This window comes from Branchiostoma lanceolatum, chromosome 19, assembly GCF_035083965.1.
Source record: "Branchiostoma lanceolatum isolate klBraLanc5 chromosome 19, klBraLanc5.hap2, whole genome shotgun sequence".
Taxonomy (NCBI): domain Eukaryota; kingdom Metazoa; phylum Chordata; class Leptocardii; order Amphioxiformes; family Branchiostomatidae; genus Branchiostoma; species Branchiostoma lanceolatum.
The window spans coordinates 3,602,770-3,623,584 of NC_089740.1; the positions used below are offsets into that span (position 1 = coordinate 3,602,770).

At 41.2% G+C, this 20,815-nt stretch overlaps 3 protein-coding genes across 3 annotated transcripts; 1 reads left to right on the forward strand and 2 right to left on the reverse strand.

The window, feature by feature from the left end:
* Nucleotides 1-1,057: 1,057 nt before the first annotated feature.
* On the forward strand, nucleotides 1,058-6,970 carry LOC136425566 (toll-like receptor Tollo). Its single transcript, XM_066414484.1, has 2 exons — nucleotides 1,058-1,337; nucleotides 2,955-6,970. Exon 2 carries the CDS (start codon nucleotides 3,036-3,038, stop codon nucleotides 6,291-6,293), a length of 3,258 nt encoding a protein of 1,085 aa, XP_066270581.1. The 5' UTR covers nucleotides 1,058-1,337; nucleotides 2,955-3,035; the 3' UTR covers nucleotides 6,294-6,970.
* On the reverse strand, nucleotides 6,310-9,553 carry LOC136425567 (cytochrome P450 2U1-like). The gene is made up of 3 exons (XM_066414485.1): nucleotides 9,161-9,553; nucleotides 8,682-8,814; nucleotides 6,310-8,515 (listed from the first exon to the last, which is right to left on the reverse strand). The coding sequence occupies exons 1-3, from the start codon at nucleotides 9,536-9,538 to the stop codon at nucleotides 8,307-8,309; spliced, it is 720 nt and encodes a 239-aa protein (XP_066270582.1). The 5' UTR covers nucleotides 9,539-9,553; the 3' UTR covers nucleotides 6,310-8,306.
* A 289-nt stretch (nucleotides 9,554-9,842) lies between these two features.
* Nucleotides 9,843-19,925, reverse strand: LOC136425855 (cytochrome P450 2F2-like). Its single transcript, XM_066414790.1, has 6 exons — nucleotides 19,834-19,925; nucleotides 13,567-13,687; nucleotides 12,385-12,649; nucleotides 11,167-11,296; nucleotides 10,064-10,523; nucleotides 9,843-9,852 (listed from the first exon to the last, which is right to left on the reverse strand). Exons 2-6 carry the CDS (start codon nucleotides 13,659-13,661, stop codon nucleotides 9,843-9,845), a joined length of 960 nt encoding a protein of 319 aa, XP_066270887.1. The 5' UTR covers nucleotides 13,662-13,687; nucleotides 19,834-19,925.
* Nucleotides 19,926-20,815: the final 890 nt, after the last annotated feature.

Genomic DNA, 20,815 nt, shown 5'->3' on the forward strand with positions numbered 1-20,815 from the left:
TCTACTTCCCGCCTGCAAAGGCGTAAACCAATCAGCTACTGTTGCCAGTAGTGACAGGGGTGATTGACATCGATTCCTCATCAATATGCATGCTTTACAAGTGAGGAAAAATCAAGGCCTTTTTGACCACCGTGAAGGGAAGTCAAAAGTTTTAGAAAAAAAATGGCAATTCTATAGCTATAACTTCATAGACAGCATCAGTTAACTCATGTAAAACGTCTAGATTCATTTATTTTAGAAATATTAAATGGTCCTAGATGTAGCTTTCGTCCCGTTGGTCCTGGATATTGTAACTAAGAAATAAGAACAAAGTTAGTACGAAGTCGCTATTTGTAAGCCTTGGACAGCTTTAAAGATTTTGATCGGGCAGAGCAAGACCATAGTCTTTCCCCCTAACTGCACAGATATCTATGGCGGTGGGCATAGTGTCATCCCAAGATTTTCCGTTGTGATGTTCAATTTCAGAAGCGTAGTACAAAATCGGAAAGTGCTTTAACTTGACAAAAATGTCTCACATCGTTTACCGGTAGTAACGCAAATGGTGTAGAGTTGATGAACCTTTTGGATGCATTTCTTTCTCAAATGTTCTTAAATTAAAATGAATGTGTCCGAATGTTATTCATCAAAACCTTACCATTTTCTGGTAACTAGCAATGGAGCGCTGTGAGTTCGAGTGTGTGAAGAAGCGTGTTTTGTTAAAGTTGGTTGGACTATGAAACGTCAGGACAAAAAAAAAAATGAGGGCGTGTATTTCGCCCCCTCCCCCTCTCAAATCCACGACCAAGTATGACATTAAGTGAAACTCATCTTATCACTGCAAATCTCTTTTAATGCATCTTTAATTCAAATTAATCATTTCACATTGGTTTTTAGTAAGCCCATTCGGACATTCGAGTACGCATGTGCAGTGTCAAAGGTGAAGGCCCCTGGTTTGTAAACAGTTCTCATCTCGACATGGTCTCGATTTGCATAACAACTCCCCAGCGGGTTTTGTTTACATCTCAGGGGCATTTACCTTTGACACTGCACATGCATATTCGAATCTACGAATGACTTATTTAGTGGCAACACTACGATTTCCAAAAACCTGCTCATCTGGGCTTCATTCGCAAACTCGTCGCACGTTCGTCAGTTTGACCGCAAGGGAAAATCTGCGAATAATTCGCAAGGTTGCCGCAAAAAAGTGTCGCCAACAGGTCGCAGTCGACTGACATACCCGATTTACCTGCGTCACAGTCGTTGAACAAAACCGGTTATACAACATTTCAAGCAGAAGTGATTCCGGCACGTATCAGCAGAGCAAGATCTCTAACATCGTCGTCCATTTTGTCTCACAGGTAGGGTATATTCATTATATAAATTATTTATATTTGAGGAAGCTGTGTTCTGTTGAACAGGATTTGTCTCCCTATGTAGAAAGCTATTTCAAGGAGTTCTTAATAATGGAAAGCGTATGTACTGAATGTTGCTAATTCTACATACAGTATTGGCAGCCTTGAAAGATTTCAAGGGTTAGTGATAGAGACTTTCTCTTACTTTATACGTTTTCTGGTTTTCAAATGCACACAACGCATCACAATCGACTGTTAGTAAGATTTTGTTTCCGAAATTGAGTGAAAATACATGTATTTTGCAATATGGGAAACTAATGGACATGACCAGATTGTCAATGACAGTCAGGCATTTGCAATTTTTAATCGAGTGCACGACATAAATTTACCCGTACCGGAAGTAGCAGAGGCACAAATTAAATAATAGTATTGTAATGATAACAGTATTTATTGTATATTCCTGCCCAGTTGGGCTAATTGCACAGATAACCACACGTGGTCTAGAGGATATAAATTATAAAACATGAGAAACTAAAATGCTACATTGTAACATTACAAAGTAGAAAACAAACAAGACTATGGACTATTCCTTATCTTAAAACAACGTACTTAAAACTCAAGCTACCATGTTGTTGTTCGGTTAACTGAATTTCATTCCAGTGTGTCGTAGTAGGAAGAACTGTTTGGTTTTGTATTATATGCATAATACCCAAAAATTGAACTGCAGACTCAACTACGACGTGGTTTAGCCAACTACGTCGTAATTACTGTGTGAACTACCACGCAGTTGGGTAAACTAAGTCATGGAGTGTTCGTCGTTCACCCCAGCGGTCCTGGGTTCGAAACCCCTGGCGCCACCTAAAGTATGATATGCCGATATGCCCTTGAGAAAGTATTTTACACGGCCTCGCTGACGTGCACAGAAAAAAATATACAGCCTTGTCAAGTTCTGGAACGCACTACTTTATACCCGAACTACTATGAACCACGAGGGGCACGGAGGCATACTGTCATACTGTGTTATGTTTCCTTAAAACTAAGTGCCTTCACTGATTTTCATATGACCCCTTACCTGAGCATTGTGTAACCAACTAGACAGGTTTGACTGTATAGCATTGTGCCTTCTGGGCAAATTGATGTATACGTTGTGACGCAGTCACTTTTAGTCTCAGACTAGTCTCAGTCAAATAAGGGCGAATAATTGAAGCACACCATGAACTCTCATGTATCTCATTTCATATCACAGATTTGTTTTTAATCTGGAAAGCCGAATAAATAAAATAAATAAATATGCAAGCATTTGGAGTGGGTTTACGACGTGACTTTCTTTGGAAGGTGGAAGCCAAAAAAGTAAACAAACGCTGAGTTTTAAAACATTGAAAATCCTCTCTTCGGGACATTTTTCACAGGTATTTGGGGTAGTTATGATAAGACAAATTTTATGGGGTTTTTTTCCAATGATATATCTTAATCTAATATGTACGCACGCAATATTTAGCATTTGTAGAAAATGCGTTTTATGGACTGTTGACAAAACAGGTTGTTATTTGCAGGTAAATTTTCCTGCTCAGAAGTTTTGATCCTTGAGATAATGAAACATTCTTTTTGTCTAATTTCCCATAGGATTGCATACATTACTGGTATCTACTGGAACCGTTGCATCCCCCCTTAGCGGTGAACCTCAGCAAGATTCCTCCTGGCGAGATGAGGGGTATTCTGCTCTTCATGTTCATCTGTTATGTCGGCTGCCATGGCAACGCAAACGTTGCTACGACAACGGTATCGAACATACGACCTACCCTCAGCAGCAACGGTGACGTTCAAGTCTTTCGTAGTCAGTTGTTGGTTTGTGCACTTCAATATTCAATTTCAACGTACACATGCACGGGTTCAGATATAACTACCTTAAACATCGCTGACGTTGACTTCTTCGATGCAACAGTCACTAAGCTGACTGTAAACTGTATATATAAAATCAACCACTCCAATTTTACTGTTTTTGACAATCTACCATCATTCATCAAGACAGTTCGGCTGTGGGATTGTTTCGAAGAGGAGATAGGAAAGGAGATATTACATGGGTTGACACATGTTGAATGTCTAGATATAGGAAACGACCTTTCTCTATTCAGCGATGGTTATGACCCCCACACTACATTCTCTCGGATAAAAGAACCCCTGGATCCAGTGAGGTTGGACCCTGACCTTTTTGCCTCTGTCCCAAAGTTAAAGAAACTGTCTATCCATTGGCTATACATGGATGCATTTCCGGAAGCCATCTACCATCAAACGAATGATCAAGCTCATCTTAAAAACTTAGAGGAATTGGACCTTTCTTTTAACGAAATACCAGAAATAAAACCCGAATGCTTGAACAATATGCCAAAGCTAAGATCATTCGACATGTCATTCAATCGAATAAAAAACTTATCTGACCCATTTTTGATGATGCAAAATCTCCAGAATCTTTATATGAGCGGTAACTTCATAGATAGCTTGGATGGTTCCCCCTTCAAGGCCTTACCAGAACTAGGCACTCTAGTGCTGTCCCTAATGCGCCCTATTAGAAATGTCACATTACCAGGACCCGCAGGTCAAAAGTATCCTGTCAGAGGGTCTCTTCAGTTTATATATCCAAGTTCGTTTTATGGACTGTCAAATCTCAGGATACTTGATTTGCATCCCCACAGCATTCTTCTGATACAGAATGAAACGTTTCGGGCTCTTGGTAGTCTTGAACAATTGGATCTTTCCGTGGGACTCGTATCAGCAATAGAGGAGAACGGATTTGAAGGGTTGCAGTCGCTAACATCGTTGGACCTAAGCTATAACAATCTTTCGCGTTTAGGGACTTCACTCTTCCACAACTTGCCAGCATTGCTCTCATTGAATCTTGAAGGAAACTACCTACATTCATTGCCGGGGAACGTGTTTCTTGGTGTACACCTCCTGACATCTTTAAAGCTCGGCTATAACAATTTCATTGATATTCCAAGCGACATCCTCCGGCCACTTGTACGATTAAAATTGTTATCAATCAATCATAACTACCTGAAGTCGGTCGAAGGCCTTCTTTTGGGGTTATCGTCTACGTATTGTGAAGATATCGACATTTCATTCAACAACATATCAACTCTAGACGCATCCATTTTGCCAACGCTCGCAGTAGCGGAGAGAACGATCACACTTAATCTGTCACACAACGCAATAACGACTGTGTATGCCACAAACTCTTACTTTGACATAAGTGCAAGCCAGTCATTGAAGCAACTTAGACTCACACTAGATTTGCGTTGGAACAGGCTTCTATCGATTCCTTTTCAGCTGGATAGATTCAGCTTTTTCAGTTTGCCTAGGATTGTTATAGACGGAAATGATCACTATAGGTATGCCAAAATCGGCCTGCATCATCAGTTGACGCTTCAAATACGTCACAACCCCATCATATGTGATTGCATGATATATGAGCTCTTACAGAACATTGCAACCGCCCAAAGAGGAGTTCTTTATGCAAAGACAGATTTTAAAGAGCTGACGTGCCATGTTCCTGAAGACTTGCGCGGAATAAAGCTCGATGACCTAAGCCCATCTCAAACATGGTGTCAGAAGTGGGATTCGTCCGACTGTCCTTCAGCTTGCGATTGCATGGTTCAGGGAGAACCAAATTCGACTATTTCACCTTGGAATGAACTTGTCGACTGCTCGGGAAAGAACCTTTTCGTCATACCTGACGTGATTCCAAATGTAGTAACGATCCTTCACTTAAGGAGGAACAACATCAGGAGAATTCAGCAAACTGCTTTCATGAAAGCTCCTCTAACCAGGGAGTTGTATCTTAGCGATAACAACATTACAAAGATCGATTCAGCAGCATTTATCCACATTCAGTCGTTAGAAATTCTCTATTTGGACGGGAATGATATTGAAGAAATCACAGGATATGAGTTCGTGCATTTAGAAAACTTGAGAGAACTTTATCTGAATAGTTCAGAGGTTCGAGCTGTTAACAGGGACGCCTTTGGTCATTTACCATCATTGGAAGTATTGAGTTTGGAAGACAACCTGTTGAATACCCTTCCCGAAAACTTGTTCTCTGCTTTATCGAACTTACAACACTTGTTCTTAAGCGGGAACAATTTTCGATGCGACTGTGACATTCTTTGGTTCAAATACTGGATCCGGAACAAAGAATCGATCCTAAAAGAAGGAAATATCACATGTACACACGAACAAAACCAAGTCCAAGAAAACATCGAAACTCTTTCGTCAATTAGCCTTGGTTGCGATCTTCAAAACACAGAGAGGAAGAGTAAAATAACCATCGGTTTTTCTATTGTGGTTGTTCTCCTTTCATTGATTATAGTAGTTGGATTCGTGCTGTATAAAAAGAAGGGAGACCTACAAGTTTACCTTTATTCTCGGTACGGATGGCGGTTCAGAGAAGACAACGAAGACATGGACAAACCTTACGACGCCTTCTTGTCCTACAGTCAACATGACCTTGACTTCATCCTTCAGCACATCTTACCAGGTCTTGAGACCAGGGAACCTCCGTTCCGAGTCTGTCTTCACCACCGTGACTTTATCCCGGGTGTTCCCATCGCTGAGAACATTCTGAACGCTGTTGAGGAGAGCAGGCGGACCATCGTTGTTGTCTCCAGAAATTTCCTGGACAGCGATTGGTGCCAGCTGGAATTTCAAGCCGCGCATGCGCAGGTTTTGCGAGAACGGGCCAATCGTCTGATCATGATTCTTTTGGAGGATATACCTGTGGACGACGCCCCTCCGGATATAAAACATTACCTACAGACGAACACGTACCTGAGGTGGGGGGACGAACGGTTTTGGGAACGGCTGGTGTATGTCATGCCCCGACCAAGGCATTACGAGGAACTGGTTCAAAACATGGAACAAGAACCTTTAGAAATACCGGAGATATGTCAACAAACCACTACGGTTTAAAACACATTAAATACAGTTTCAGGCTCTTTGAAAACTTTAATGATCAAATCTTCTGTATTACAACATACAAGCTTTGAGTTATTACAATTATTTTCCCTTAGAGAATACTTTAAAACATAATGGATTTCTTCTAGAATTTGATCAATAATTAATAAAAATGAATTATACCTTAGATAATATCTTAACTTTCATATTGTTCTTCTAAGAATCTTCTAAGATTCATATATTCACATTCCTTAGATCTAGATATATATTATCTCTTTGAGAATATATATTGCTGATTTTGCATTTCGAAGCTATATAATGTTTTTTGGCTATTTTAAAAATCTCTACATTCATTGTCAAAAGTACTCAAGGTATATACAAGATATGGAATCAACTTATTATGATTTTCAGTTCGTGAGCTATTCTGCTAGATCAGAGATTCCTTTTTCCAGAATCTAGACTGTTCCCATGGCCAGAGTCTACCAAGGTCAGCTCTTCGGCACCATAGCCAACATGCCCCGAGGAACTTGCTTCCATGTCCCGGTGATAGCAAGGTTGATTTGCGATGCAAGCAACCAGAAATATACATGTACATTCTTGACATCTTTAGAATTGGTATCATAAACGGTATAGCTGAACATTAAATCATACCTGAATTATGTCACGGCCTATACATAAAACTGTATTTTGAATTTGCTTGTGAACATTGGGGTCAAAATCTAACGATAATTGTACATTTGTATGGTTATATTAGTGGATATTTTGAGTAAATACAAACTATGATTTTCAACCACGGACAGTATTGACCAAAATATCAAAAAGAACATTAAGACATTTTTTTATTTTGGCTTGCATGCTAAGAAGTTGGGAAAAGCATGTAGCTTGACAATTCCTAAAAACCATTGGTGGAAAAGACTGTAAATATGTCAATCATTTTATCGAAGAAATTTGTATATTATAGGGAAGGTATTGGACTTTCTTAGGGTAATCCTGAGCAATAGAGAAAATGACTGTTTTTCAATTTGTTCGTATTTTAGAAACCAATACAGGGCACTCTTACAATTGATTCTTTTCCTAAAACTTCATAAAGATTATGGCTGATAATATTTGTGCAGCCCATTGACTTAACCATAACTCAATAATACTGTAAATCTTAAAACATACATAGTAAGTTTTATGTTCGTGGTTTTTGCGTTGACCACTCCACCGCGAAAACCATTACATCCGAGAAATTACAAATTTTATGTCAGTAAAGCGGGTATCTCTTTGGTCTGCGCCTGTTGGCGACAAAATATTTGCGGCAACAGTGCGATTTTCTTCAACAATTTTCCCTTGTAGCCACACTGCCATGCGATGCATGAGTGAAATACATGACCCCTACAAATAAAATGGCCGCGCATAAAATGGAACTCGAATTGTAACCACTTAATCAAAAACTCATGTTAAACAACTAAGATTCATCAAAAATAGATTTAAAGTGATGGTGCTTGTTTGGGACTAATTCGCGACTAGTTCACGCCCATCCACGGCGTTTTGCTGAATGAAACTGTGTTTTTATTTTTTTATTTTTTCTAATCACCAATTCAGTCGACAATTTGGCGCCGATTGGCAAGAACTTGGAGCAGATTAGCGACTGCTCGCGAATGGCTGTAGGCGAATATCTTTTGCCGGACTGTCGCTAACAGACCCGGCCAAGTGAAAAACCCGCAAACCCCTTTGTACCGGCGCAAATTCTAAACACAGTGAACCCCTCCGTCTTTTCCCTACCGCGAAATTTAGTTCATGCGAACTAGATTTGCGGTACATTAGGCAACAGGAATCTCACGTTAAGAACATGCTGTTGGACGATTCATCTTCTTTGAACAGAGAAAAAGTTAAAACAGGAGGCCGTGTAATTCGCCCCCTCCCCCTCACAAAGCTACAGCCAAGATTTGAAAAATACTGGCATCAATGAGGTATGTCACAGTTAATACTGACATTAAAAGTTGTTAAAAGATGACATTCACTTGGGAGTTCTGATTACACCATCTAAATGCTTTCGAGAATATCTCCACTCGTCCTCCGGACGGCGAGAACTTCGAAGTCTGGCGGGCTCAATGTGATCCCGAGCTTCCCCTTGCTTGTGTCCGGTGCAGGGGCGCCCTCTGGCAGTTTGAAGGTGAAGTGCGTCATCATGGTGGTGAAGAAGATCATGAGCTCGTTCCTGGCCATCTGCTCTCCGATACAAACCCGGCGACCTGTAAAAATACCATGACAAATTAGAAACTATTCAAAACATGATGACTCAAAGCTGTATTGGTTTAGCTGTCTTCCCTGATCGCCGCCATGTTGGATTATGACGTCATACCACATACCATAAAGGCAAAATACGCACAAAGAAAGGGAAACATGAAAATAATCTACCTGCAGAAAAGGGAGCAAATGCCTCCATCTTCTGAACCTTCCCGTCATCCCCCAGGAACCTGTTGGGATTGAAGACTTCCGGTTCCGCGAAATACTTCGGGTCCATGTGAACGGTGTACAGGTTCATGCAGACCTAGTAGAATCAAACGGAGCGTCAGAAATTATTCCGAAATGAACCCGTACCTTAGAGACCTAAGACAGCAGATTTCTGCATAACAATTCGGAATTGAATTATCTTGAATGCCAGCCACTGGATTCAATGGGCAGATACGACCAACAGGTTACTAGTAGTAATAGACTGCTTCAGACTGGACGGGGGACCTTACACACGTCCACTGAACTTTGACCCTTTAGTGATATCAAGTGTCCGACAAAAAAAAAACAGTGAGTTGCATTTTTGTTCCTACAATTGTTTAACTTGGAATCCAAAAAAAAATGAATAAATACAAATACATAAATAAAGGAATAAACAAACCAACCTGGGTGCCTTTGGGGATGCGGTAGCCTCTCAGTTCGACATCAGTTGCTGTCATCCTCGGAACCGCTAGAGGCGCGACGTTACAGATCCGCTGCAACTCCTTGATCGTCGCCTCGGTGAAGGGAAGTTTCGGGACGTCAGCTAAGGTGGGGGCGCGACCCTTTCCGACTGCTGCCTCCAGTTCGTCTTGGACCTTCCGTTGTACGTCAGGGTACAGCGCCATGTAGAGGGAGGCCCAGTTGAGGGTGGTGGCGGTGGTCTCCATACCGGCTGTGAGGAGATCGGCCACCATCGGGAGCAGGTGGGACACGTCGTTCACTCCATTCTCCTCTTCCAGCTCATCAAAGAAGGCGTCAACAAGGTCCCTGAAAAATAACATCACGAGAAAAAGTTAATAGCTGCGGGGAAAAGGCTTTATGGGTGTTTTCCTTTGCACTAATGTTCAAACAAACAACAATTTGACAGGCTGAATGAAAGTTCTAAACGGGTACTACACGGCTTAAGATGGCTGAATATGCTTACGTCACGATTGGAAAAAGAGGCCATGAAAGGCAGTCCACGGGCAGTTTTTTTTTTTTTCACTTCGGGCATTACCCCTACCTGGCCCCGTGGGGTACACTGTGACTATCGGGCTATTTTGGGGGATGGCCGGGGCCCTGGAAGTTTTTAACACGGAGTTAGAATCAACGGGACCTGGTAGCAAATAGGCACCGTGATCTAATGGTCAAAACACCAAGAGGTACCATTCCGGTGACCGGCAGTCCACAGGAACAAATTTGTGTCCAAGGGGTCCGGCCGGGACTACACCCCCTACGGGTACTGGTGCAAATGTGACCGGTGCATTATTGAGGGATGACTGCGGTGCCAAAGATGTCGGTTAGATTTTAAATTTTCATGTACACACCTTGGTTGCCCGGTAACTCGGCTGTTCCGATGTTGCTCAATCTTCTCCAAAATAAGTTTCTTAAAGTCCGACATGTTGTCCATGACAGCTTGTCCCAGGCTTTTGACGTAAGGGATATACCTCAGCCACGGGTACACGTTAAAGATGGCGCCGTACATTGTCATGAGGTCGAACCCTCGAGTGATGTTTCCCACAAAGAGTTTGAACTCCGGGTCGTCCCATTCGTAGTGCTTCCCGAAAACGAGGCGCAGGATGATACCGGCGGAGGATTTGGTCAGCATGCTTCCCATCATGCCTATCGGTTTCCCGTCATGCCTGTAGATCTGGTGACACAGATAGCGGGCCTCTTGGGCGATGTCTTCTTCTAGGGTTTGTTTCCCGAGGCCGAATTCTTTCAGAGTCTTGAGAACGAACTTTCGGTTCAGCTTGTGAGTTGTGGCGTCGTTGACGAAACCAATCCCTTCAAAAACAGGAAAACAAAACAATAGTTTTAATACCTTCCTTTTGATTACAATGGGAGAAAGGGCCCCCAAAGGGTAGCTATCGGGCTTTTTCTCACCCTCGGGCATGACCCTTGCTTGGCCCAGTGGGAAAGCCTGCGGGTGCCGGGTATTTTGGCAGAGCCGGGCCCCTGGATTTTTTTTTTAACTCGCAGTTAACAAGAAGACGCCGTAAGCTGAATATGAAAACAACTAAAGGTAGAATGACGTATGGGTTAAGAATTATTGCGATAACTTTGTGAATTTTTCGCCAGTTTTTCTTTGCGTTCTGACGTGCGACGCAAGGGTGTAATACGAGATCTCAACAAACAAAATGGCCGAGTCCGGAATGTTACATCCTTAAATTTGGCGCCAAGTTAGATACTGGATAACTTAAAACATTGGTACAATGACTAACATTCATCTAAAATAGATTAGCATTGATCGCTAATTGGCGACTAGTTCGTGCCCATTTGAAGCATTTTCCATTTGCAATTTTCTTGAAATTTCAATAAACGCAAGCAACAAATTTGCACCGATTTGTGACTGTTCGCGACAATTTAGCGAATGTCTCGCGACTAGTCGCCAACAGGCGCGACCCAGTGAGATACTTTAGATACATACCCCTGGAGTTTGCGTATTCTTTGTAGATGTAGAGGTGGGAGGGGCGCAGGCGGAAATCGTCGGCTTTGTTCACGATGGCTTCTTTAAAGGCATCCCAGCCACAGAGTATCACGACATTGTCCATTCCAATCTATGGAACAAACAAAAGGACGAAAACAGAAAACCGTGTAAAATTAGTTTTCAATCACAATGATTGGAACGTACTCACTCACTCGCCCACTCATTCACTCACTCACTCACTCACTAACTCACTAACTCACATACTCACTCACACACACACAGAGACACATATTCTTACTTGGTCACTCACACACACACACACACAAACACAAACACACATTCTCTTACTCGCTCGCTCACTCCCTCACTCACTCACTCACACACACACAAACATACACACAAACATACACAAACACACATTCTCTTGCTCCCTCACTCACTCAGTCACTCACACACAAACATACACACTCACTCACTCACCAACTCATTCACACACACACACACGCGCACTCACTAAATCACTTATTCAATCATTCACTAATAATCACTCACTCACTCACAAACACGCATTCTCTTGCTCACTCACTCACAAACACGCATTTTCTTGCTCACTCACTCACTCACTCACTCATTCACTCACTCACTCACTCACTCACTCACTCACTCACTCACTCACTCACTCACTCACGCATCCCTTTCGTTCCTGGTGGAACCCAGGGCCCCACAATGCCATCAAGTACTGGAGGCTACATTTCTGCACATCTTCACTGTTTCAAAATAACTGTATTACATTATGCCTTAAGGAATTTTAGTCCAGCCATTTCCTAGCGCTTACCAAATCACATTCCCTTTTTCTGAATCCATTTCGGATCTGTTTTTGTCCCTTTTTTCTTGCTACACACTGGCATCCATTTTTCTTTGAAACATCACCGTCTAAGGGCCCTGTCACACTTGTGCGTATATATTCAAGTGCGCGTGAGCTGCGCGTTAACATTTTTTTGGTTTAAGTAAAGTTTTCGGGGACAAAGTTGTTTTCTACTTTGACCCACCGTTGTGCAGCCTAGTGATCGAACCTAAGAAATCACTTCTTCGGCTGTAAACTTAAGCTAAACCAAAAACATGTTAATACGCAACTCATGCGGACTTGTATATACTCACAAGTGTGACAGGGGCTTAAACAAGACCGTTTGCCTAAGGATCACCCAACGAAGTACTCACCCTGATAGAGTACACATCTCCATACTTCTTTCCATATTCGGTCATGATCTTGAGGGGGTCGACGGCGATCTGGTGCAGGTTGCCTAGCAACGGCAGACCCCAGGGTCCGGGAGGGAAGTTCCTCGGGCGGAGCAGCCATTGGACGGACAGGAGGAGTAACGTGGTCATGAGGAGGGTTCCCATTGGTCCGAGGATGAGGAAAAACCTGGCGAGCATAATGAGGGCGATGCCTCCTGCCACGATAGTGACCTCGTCGTGCAGCATGCTGCGGCAGTAAACAAAAACAATCAGACGTTAAAGCGGCTGGACTACGCCTGTTTGCGGCAAATCATTGCAGCAACTTTGCGAACTTTTGCCAATTTTCCATTGCTGTCAACTGACATGCAACTCACGGGTAAAATGTGTGACCTCTAAAAACAAAATGGCCGCGCCCGGAATGTCACATTCTCAGTTGACATACTTTATTCATTACATACATTTTACACACATTTCTTCGTCAAATGTACATAGGCAGAGAGAACACAACTGCGTTCCCTCTGAATTGTGTACCATTTGTTACAAATTTCATTAAAATCATTACCAATGTACAAAGACAAATACAGAGCTGTTAAAGAAAATTCACTGCACTACTTCAAGTCAAGTCAAGTCAAGTCAAACGGAAAACTGAATGTTCAGGACCCGGAAGGTAAGGTATTGTACAGTCTGAAGGTACAATGCAGGAAGGATTGCTGCAGTCTCTTAGTTCTGGCATAGGGAACAGTGATGTTGTGACTGTTCCTTAGTGCTCTTCCTGTGGTGACGGTACCATATCAGATACAAGACAATCGCAGTGTTGCTACTCAACTAAAAGCCAATGTTCAATGATAGAGATTCATCAAAAAAAGATTTGCAGTGACCGCCTGTCACCTTACTCAGGGTAATTCTGACTGGTTCACTTTGCACTGCAGCTATAGGTGTCGCTGCTTACAGATGCGGTCCCAAAAGTAAAGTAGGCAGCGACACCGATAGCTACATTGCAACGTAAACCGGTCAGAACTACCCTAAAGAAGATGACACATGGTCACCGAAACGTCGGCGGAATAAAACACTTGGCTGTGTGCAAAGAGTCGCTATACTCAGTGATTTAAGTCACTTCCTAACCTGATGAAACTATTCACGGATGCAACAACAAACGATTCTTACCTGGCTATCCCTAATCCTGGGTTTTTGATTCTGCCGAGCACTTTTCCCCACCAGTCCTGGTTCTGTTCGGAAATACGTCTGCAGGGCGTTTCCATAGCTATTGTACCGTGAGGGTACGGGTCTGAAACAACATGCACCGAAAAAATAGTTAGTTTAGGATTTTTTTTTTAAACAATGCATGGATAGCAAAAGTTACGGCCGTAACGCTGTAAAGCTACGGTCACGGTTCCAAACCGATGCACCGTCGGGTGATTTGCGCGCTGTTTTAATTTTTGTGATCTCCATGAAAAATTTATTTTGTCTCAAATATCAGATGACATATTGTACAATCTAAGTAACCTAGTACGTAATGTGAACCTAAGTTTTGGCTTGGCGCTGTTAACGATTTTATATACAGCTTAGTCTCGTGCATTTTTCCATATGCACTTCAGTTTTGTGCTGGTTTTTGTTAATTTTGTTTCTTCTATGTATTTCAGCTTTGCGTTTTGTGTACGCCTTCATGTGTGTGCTTGACGTACTTTGTGAACGTCTGAATTGAACTTTGAATACTGCTTCCAGGGCTAACCCTTTGTAATAGCCTTCGGCTAGTTGGGTAGCCCTGGCTGTACATTTTTACAGTCAATTAAATCAAATCAAATCTGTCTGTGTGCTTGCGTGCGCGCGCGCATGCGTGTGTGTGTGTGCGTGTGTGTGTGTGTGTGTGTGTGTGTGTGTGTGTGTGTGTGTGTGCGTGTGTGTGCGTGTGCGTGCGTGTGTATATACGTGTTTGTGTTTGCATATGTGCTTGTGTTTCCGTTTACAGTAGAATCCGCTTAACTGCACCATCCATTTGTCAGCGTTTTTGGTGCAATTATCCGGCTGGTGCAATTATGCGAAATGCCCAGCTAGACCGCACCACCATGGGCGAGGGGGTGTATTGTTTGTCAGAAACACTAGCACAAAGAAAACAGACGAAATTGTTCAGTTATCAACTTTATTTATTGACCCTTCACTGAAAATAAAGAAATGACTACGAACCTGTTTTGATTTTGCATTCTTTCATTTTTTTCCATGCGATCCACCGCATTACAACACACGTAATGTTACAGGGGAGGCATTCTGAAACATCGTCATGCCACTCATTGGATAACAGTTTCTGTGTTACATTACGTAGAGTACAGTTGTCGATTTACGTAAATCATGTACCGCCATGAAGCTAGGAATTGAAACTAAAACTTGGTTACTGATTACGGGTGACCCACCCGGGACCTCCCATACGATTCCTATCAACGTAACTGTCAATGGAGACCGCCTTCTTTTGTTGCCCAAAACAGTTTTAAACATATTGGCGGTATTGCGCCTTTACACCGGCAGGTATCGGTTAATTTGTACCGCGTTTGCCGATTTTAGCGCACCTTTTCAGTTAACTTGTCGAGGATTTTTGAAAAAAATTGGTGCAGTTATCCGGCATTGTTGACCATGCGCGGTGCAGATATGCGGAGTCACTAACAATGCAGTGAATGGGAACCGGTTTGGGATTTCGGGATTCGGTGCAATTAAACGGAAGGTGTGTTTATCTGAGGTGCCAGGCCGAATCTCTCGGCAACAAAGCCTGACGGCATCGACCCTGCTCTTCTGTCCCAAAGTTTTAGGTATTGGTGACGTCACCACCAAACAGCTTTCAGCAAATCAGAGGATTGCCACAAGCTCTTTGGTGAAATCTGGGCAGTATACCGGTGGCCTGGGTTGGATAGACTCTGTATTTGTTGAATAATTTTTTTCAAAATGACATTGTGGAATGATCTTGTGTTTAAAGCCTGGTGGACCAATCCGAGGGCTCTCTTGGGAGGTCGTATTTGCAGACTAGGTCGGGAATTGGTCGGAAGTGCGTTTGCATAACATGTTAGAAGTTCAGCATAAGTTTCTATGGTCAGTTTTGATAATGAAGATATAGAAAATGATAAGGATAATGACACCTTCTTGCCTCTTCTTTCCCATACTGGCAGAAATTGAAACCGTTACACCCCCCCCCCCCCCCCATCGTCCCCCCTTCCCATAGGTTGCCAATCCGAAGCTATTTGTTGTGTTACACAAGGCATGATGTGGGTTAAAGGCTCCATCCCTGAGGTGCCGCCAAAAACGTGAGACTGCAGAATAAATCCGTTGTTGACAGGTTGACACCGATACATTGCATCATGCGTTGACGTGTAAATTGGACCTTACTCCGTCTGTATTTGTCTACGATGTCAATCATTACTTTACTTGTAGTCCGCGAGTGCTTCTATCGTGTTATCACTTAAAGGGGAATTTAGCCCCATAAACAGGTGTAACTGTTACTTCAGGTCCTTTTTTACTGAATGGAAAAAAATTATTTTGGGAACTTAACGATGAGTTTGGACTAGTAAGAAATTTGATTACAACTATATAAAGATATTTTCTGTTAGTACCCACACTTAGATATCAACAACATTCTACATTAAATTACGTGAATTTTAATGGTCCATTTCTTAATTCACACGTGGGGATATGTGACAAAGTTCGTAAATTTTGTATTCATAGTAATGTGGTCGTTGGATAACAACAACGTCTGGAGTTAAGCTCTTCTTAATACCCTCATAACCGCTAACTTTAAATTTACTGACTGCCATTTTTTTTTACTAATCAGGATGCTTAAACCGTCACTGTACACATTTATCTTATAAATTACCTGTAGTCCACTTTTTTAAACGGAAGGCTGCCAAATTGTCATCGGATGTTTATGTAGGAGAGGAAGTTGGCACACGAGATAAGCGGTTTCCTCTACTTTGTACACGGATTATTGAAAAGTGTACGTATGTAAACGGGTCATTTAAAAAATACCGATGGAATTCTAGTTCGTGTGTCGTGTCTAACTTAGAGATGTTTGTAACTTGAAGATCTTAGAAGCCATTGTATTGTATTTCTGCTGATTTTTTTTCATGTCACTTTTCCTCGGGAGGATATGATACGTTCCTCCTTTTCATTTACAATTATAGTTTGCCCACCTTTGAATATGCCGTACTAATTTATAGTTACTTCACCAAATAGTTCTTCTTGATACATACCTAAAATCTATTAGTTATTTCCATGATCTCCAAGCAGATTTTAATTAATCTCTGATGGTATTTACTTTATTGGGGCCAATGAAAACTTAAAAAGGTGTATAACTGCAAAGACGGACTACTAATACTACTTTTACTACTACTACTACTACTACTACTACTACTACTACTACTACTACTACTACTACTACTTTTACTACTACTACTACTACTACTACTACTACTACTACTACTACTTCTACTACTTCTACTACTACTGCTACTACTTTTACTACTACTACTTTTACTACTACTACTACTGCTAATACTACAACAACTACTACTACTATTAATACTGATACTACTACTATTAATATTACTCCTACTACATTTAATGCTACTACTAATGCAACTAATACTACCATCCAATATGGGACACATACTGCACAGACAGAATTACAGAACAAAGGCGCACTTAGTGTTGCAAAACACGCGTAAAACACGCAAACGTAGCTGTATTCTCGCAACTGAGTAGCGATTATAATTAGTGACGTATTTGTCCTTGAAAACTTCCTATCCCGATCATACGACCCGTTGTGGCATGTTTCTTTGCTCTAGGACCAAAGTACAAGGACGTTCTGTAGAACAGTCGGTGAATAAAATGCTACCTTCACCCTCACAAGGTGACCGTTGAACATCTTCAACAGAATTTGCATAAAAAAGTTGTTTACCTAAAGATTAACTCAGGGCATCGGGTCAGACTTGTTTACTTGATATGAGGCGAATTCCTGCACGTAGGCGTTGTTATATAACCCGGGAACAAACATAAAATTCCTTTCTTACATTATAATATCTATATACCTTTCCTTTCACAACAACAGACAAGCAGTTGGGGACCGAAACACTCCCCCCCCCCACACACACACAAAAAAAAAAGCAAAAAAAAAAGCAAAAAAGAACAACGATAATAATTACAATCAACTATAGGCCACCAAAGCAACCAAGATCTTAGTATGCAAAGAAAAAATGCAGAAACCAGAATTACTGCTGCCGTACCAAAAAAAGCTGCTAGATGGCCCAAATCGACCTTGACCCTTATATTTTCAAAACCTAAAAGGTCGGAAACGTTTAATTGAATAAGATAGAAAGACACACACCAAAAACAATACGGAGAAGACAATGGTAGATTTTGATACTTAACTTCACACAAAACGTTTGGAAACTTGAGTTCAGTAAATCATATCTTTGTACTGGTTACTTTCTTAATTGCATTATATATTGCATTTCATATCGTTGGAAAATTTGTCTTTTGCCCTTTACGCTGTTAGTCCGTTTGTTATAATCACACGTTGATTGGTTGAGCACCTTAGCTATAATTGTGTAAACACAGTCTCTAACATGACTTCGTAGGGCGTTGAAAAAACAGTAGTATTAGGAAAAATTTAGCACTCTTTTTTGACGCACTTGAATGGTCAGTCTTCAATGAAGGGTGCTAACAAATTTGGTATCACTGTGGATTGTTATAAATAAGCTGTTATGATACATGATACTATGTAAACTTGATTAAGTAATAACGGGGATATGATGTATGGAATTTAAGTTTTTGAATTTTTTGTGCTAGGTGTATTACAAGGTGTCACTTAGTACGCATGCGCAGAAAAGGGGCGTTTGTTTTCGAACCGGCCACCTTTGCTCTGAAAACCATGCCGCTTTCCTCGTGACAAAGATAAACCGCAAATTATGTTCAACAAACACAGCGGGAACCGATGGAGACATGCTGTTAAAACTGGACATCATGGATCGATAGAATTTATTCCAATCGGCGTTTGATTTGCCTTTGAAAATCAAACTTCTTCAGCTGTTAAAAATTACATTGCAGTAATGTATTGTTGAAAACGGCTGAACATTAATTGTTTTTGTTGCAATTTCATCTTAGCTGGAAGGTGTTTATATCTATTTAATGATGACAAAATATTGAAAGTCAAAATAGACGGCTTACATGAATCTAGACGCAATGACATAATGGCTTCAACTCTGCTCTTCTAAGTTCTAATCTCTTGAAGTACAGTTAGTGTCTATGTGCACCACAGGACAACTAAAGACAGGGAACGACGTAAATTTTTCACCAATTGTTTTGCTTAACAAAAATGTGCTTACTGTAAGATTCTTAGATTTCCGGTACGAATTTTACACATTTTTGATGTAGCAAGTACAAGTTTTTCGTTTTTTTTTTCAAATTTACATATTTGTATCTATATTACAGCTGTACTTTCAGTGTTCAATTGAGAACATAACCATACAACCGTATTTCATGCGTGGTGGTGCAACTGAATCGACTTTGCTATTTTCCAAAGTTCTTCATTGACAACTTGACATAGAACACAGCAGGCGGCATGCCATTGGTTCTAAGTGCGTTGTTTGTTCGTAAAGACAAAAACAGTGAGGGGCAACTTTCCTGCAAAACTTCCTGTAACTTACACCAAAGTCCTCTTTCTTCTTGAATGACGTACAACAAAATAGAGCAGCATATTGGTACAAACGTAGTACTGCATGTACGTAACCATACTGAGGAAAATCGCACAAAGTTTAAGATGTTCCAATCAAGTTATCTGTTGAGGATCACAAAAGACTGAGCATTAAGGTTATTTGTGCACAACCATACACAGGTGTTGGTATAACAGCTATTGTGTTTGGCCCAGAACCTAGAGGCCCTGTGTTCGAATCCTCTGACATGCCATCGATGTTATGCGCTTATGCAAGGCACTGTACACAGCTTTCCTCTCTCAACCAAGGTGTAAAATTGGTACATGACTTCGGTTGTGGAGGTACGTCAAATGAGAGGGTTCCAATATGGTGCCATATACACAATTGATAACCACCCACTACGTATACCCCAATAAAAAAAGCTATGGGACTACCTTGCCTAAGGCTTATAAACAGTCAATACATACGTCAAGTTACCTGCTAACTTCTTCAGAGCACTAACAACTGGTTCTCCAAACCACTGTGGCAATGATAAAGGTAGTAGCAGAAGAACTAGCAAAACACTTCAAGATAATCGTTATCTGTTTTGTACAAAATAAAAACCCTAATCCTCCGTAATCTATCAACCTGATAGAATCGTTCACTGATTAACCTAACACAGATTTTTCCTGAATCCTAAAAAAAAGGAGCTTTCACTACATAGCTATATCATTTTGAAGATTTGTAAGAAAGACTTAGTACATACTTTTCTGACGATTGAGTCTTGCAGCTTGTGCAGGAAATGATACCGGCTCCCACCGCTGTCCTATTTATGCACGCCAGTAGCACGAAATTACGTGGCCTTATTTACTTTACCATATAGATAACAGGGGAAACTTTGAGACCACACATTTCCGTGGAATGAGATTGGTTGCACGGATATGTGTGCGTGTGTACACTAATGATCGCCCCATATTTGATTGACAAACATACAATATATTGTCAAATATAGAAGATAAGCCCCTGTCTCGATCGAGGATATTTCAAACTTGGCTACGTGCTTAGGACGGTTTAAAGTTTTTCTTGTTTTGCGCGACGTCAACTAACATTGATAAGTGGTAATAGGGTGAATCTACGTTGTTTTGGGTCACATTTCGGGACTACTGTTAAAGACATAACACTCCTTTTTTACTACAGCCGACACCTCACAAAAATTACAAACTATAATATGAATGGAAACATAAACGGAAAACAATAAAAAAATCGCTTTGAAATACTATTTTTTATTGATATTAGTCTTATTCTCTTGTAGGCACTTCGCACCTCGTAGGGATTGCCCACTTTTTTTTACATCCGGGCACCCTCTGTCCCCCTCCCCCTTTTTAACATCCGGGTACTTTCCGTCCTTGGGCTCAAGTGTTCTTTGGTACGATTGGCAATCAGCCGAGAAAAGTGTACCTTGTTACAAGCCAGGGGGTGTGTATATGCTGCTGTTACGATAAGAACACTTAAGAACAAATATCTGCTATTGATTAGAATAACATAGACGAACATGAGAGCTAGCACGACAGAGAAGTTCAAAGAAGTTTAGCAGAGAATGATATGATCATGGCTATGCTATCTCCGTGTTTACACAGGCGGCAGAAATATTACAAGTTGTCTGCTTTATAGATAAACAAACTGTTTAATAGTTAAAGATTTACACAAGTTGGTATAGATGAATACATCACAGACTGTTCCATATTTTC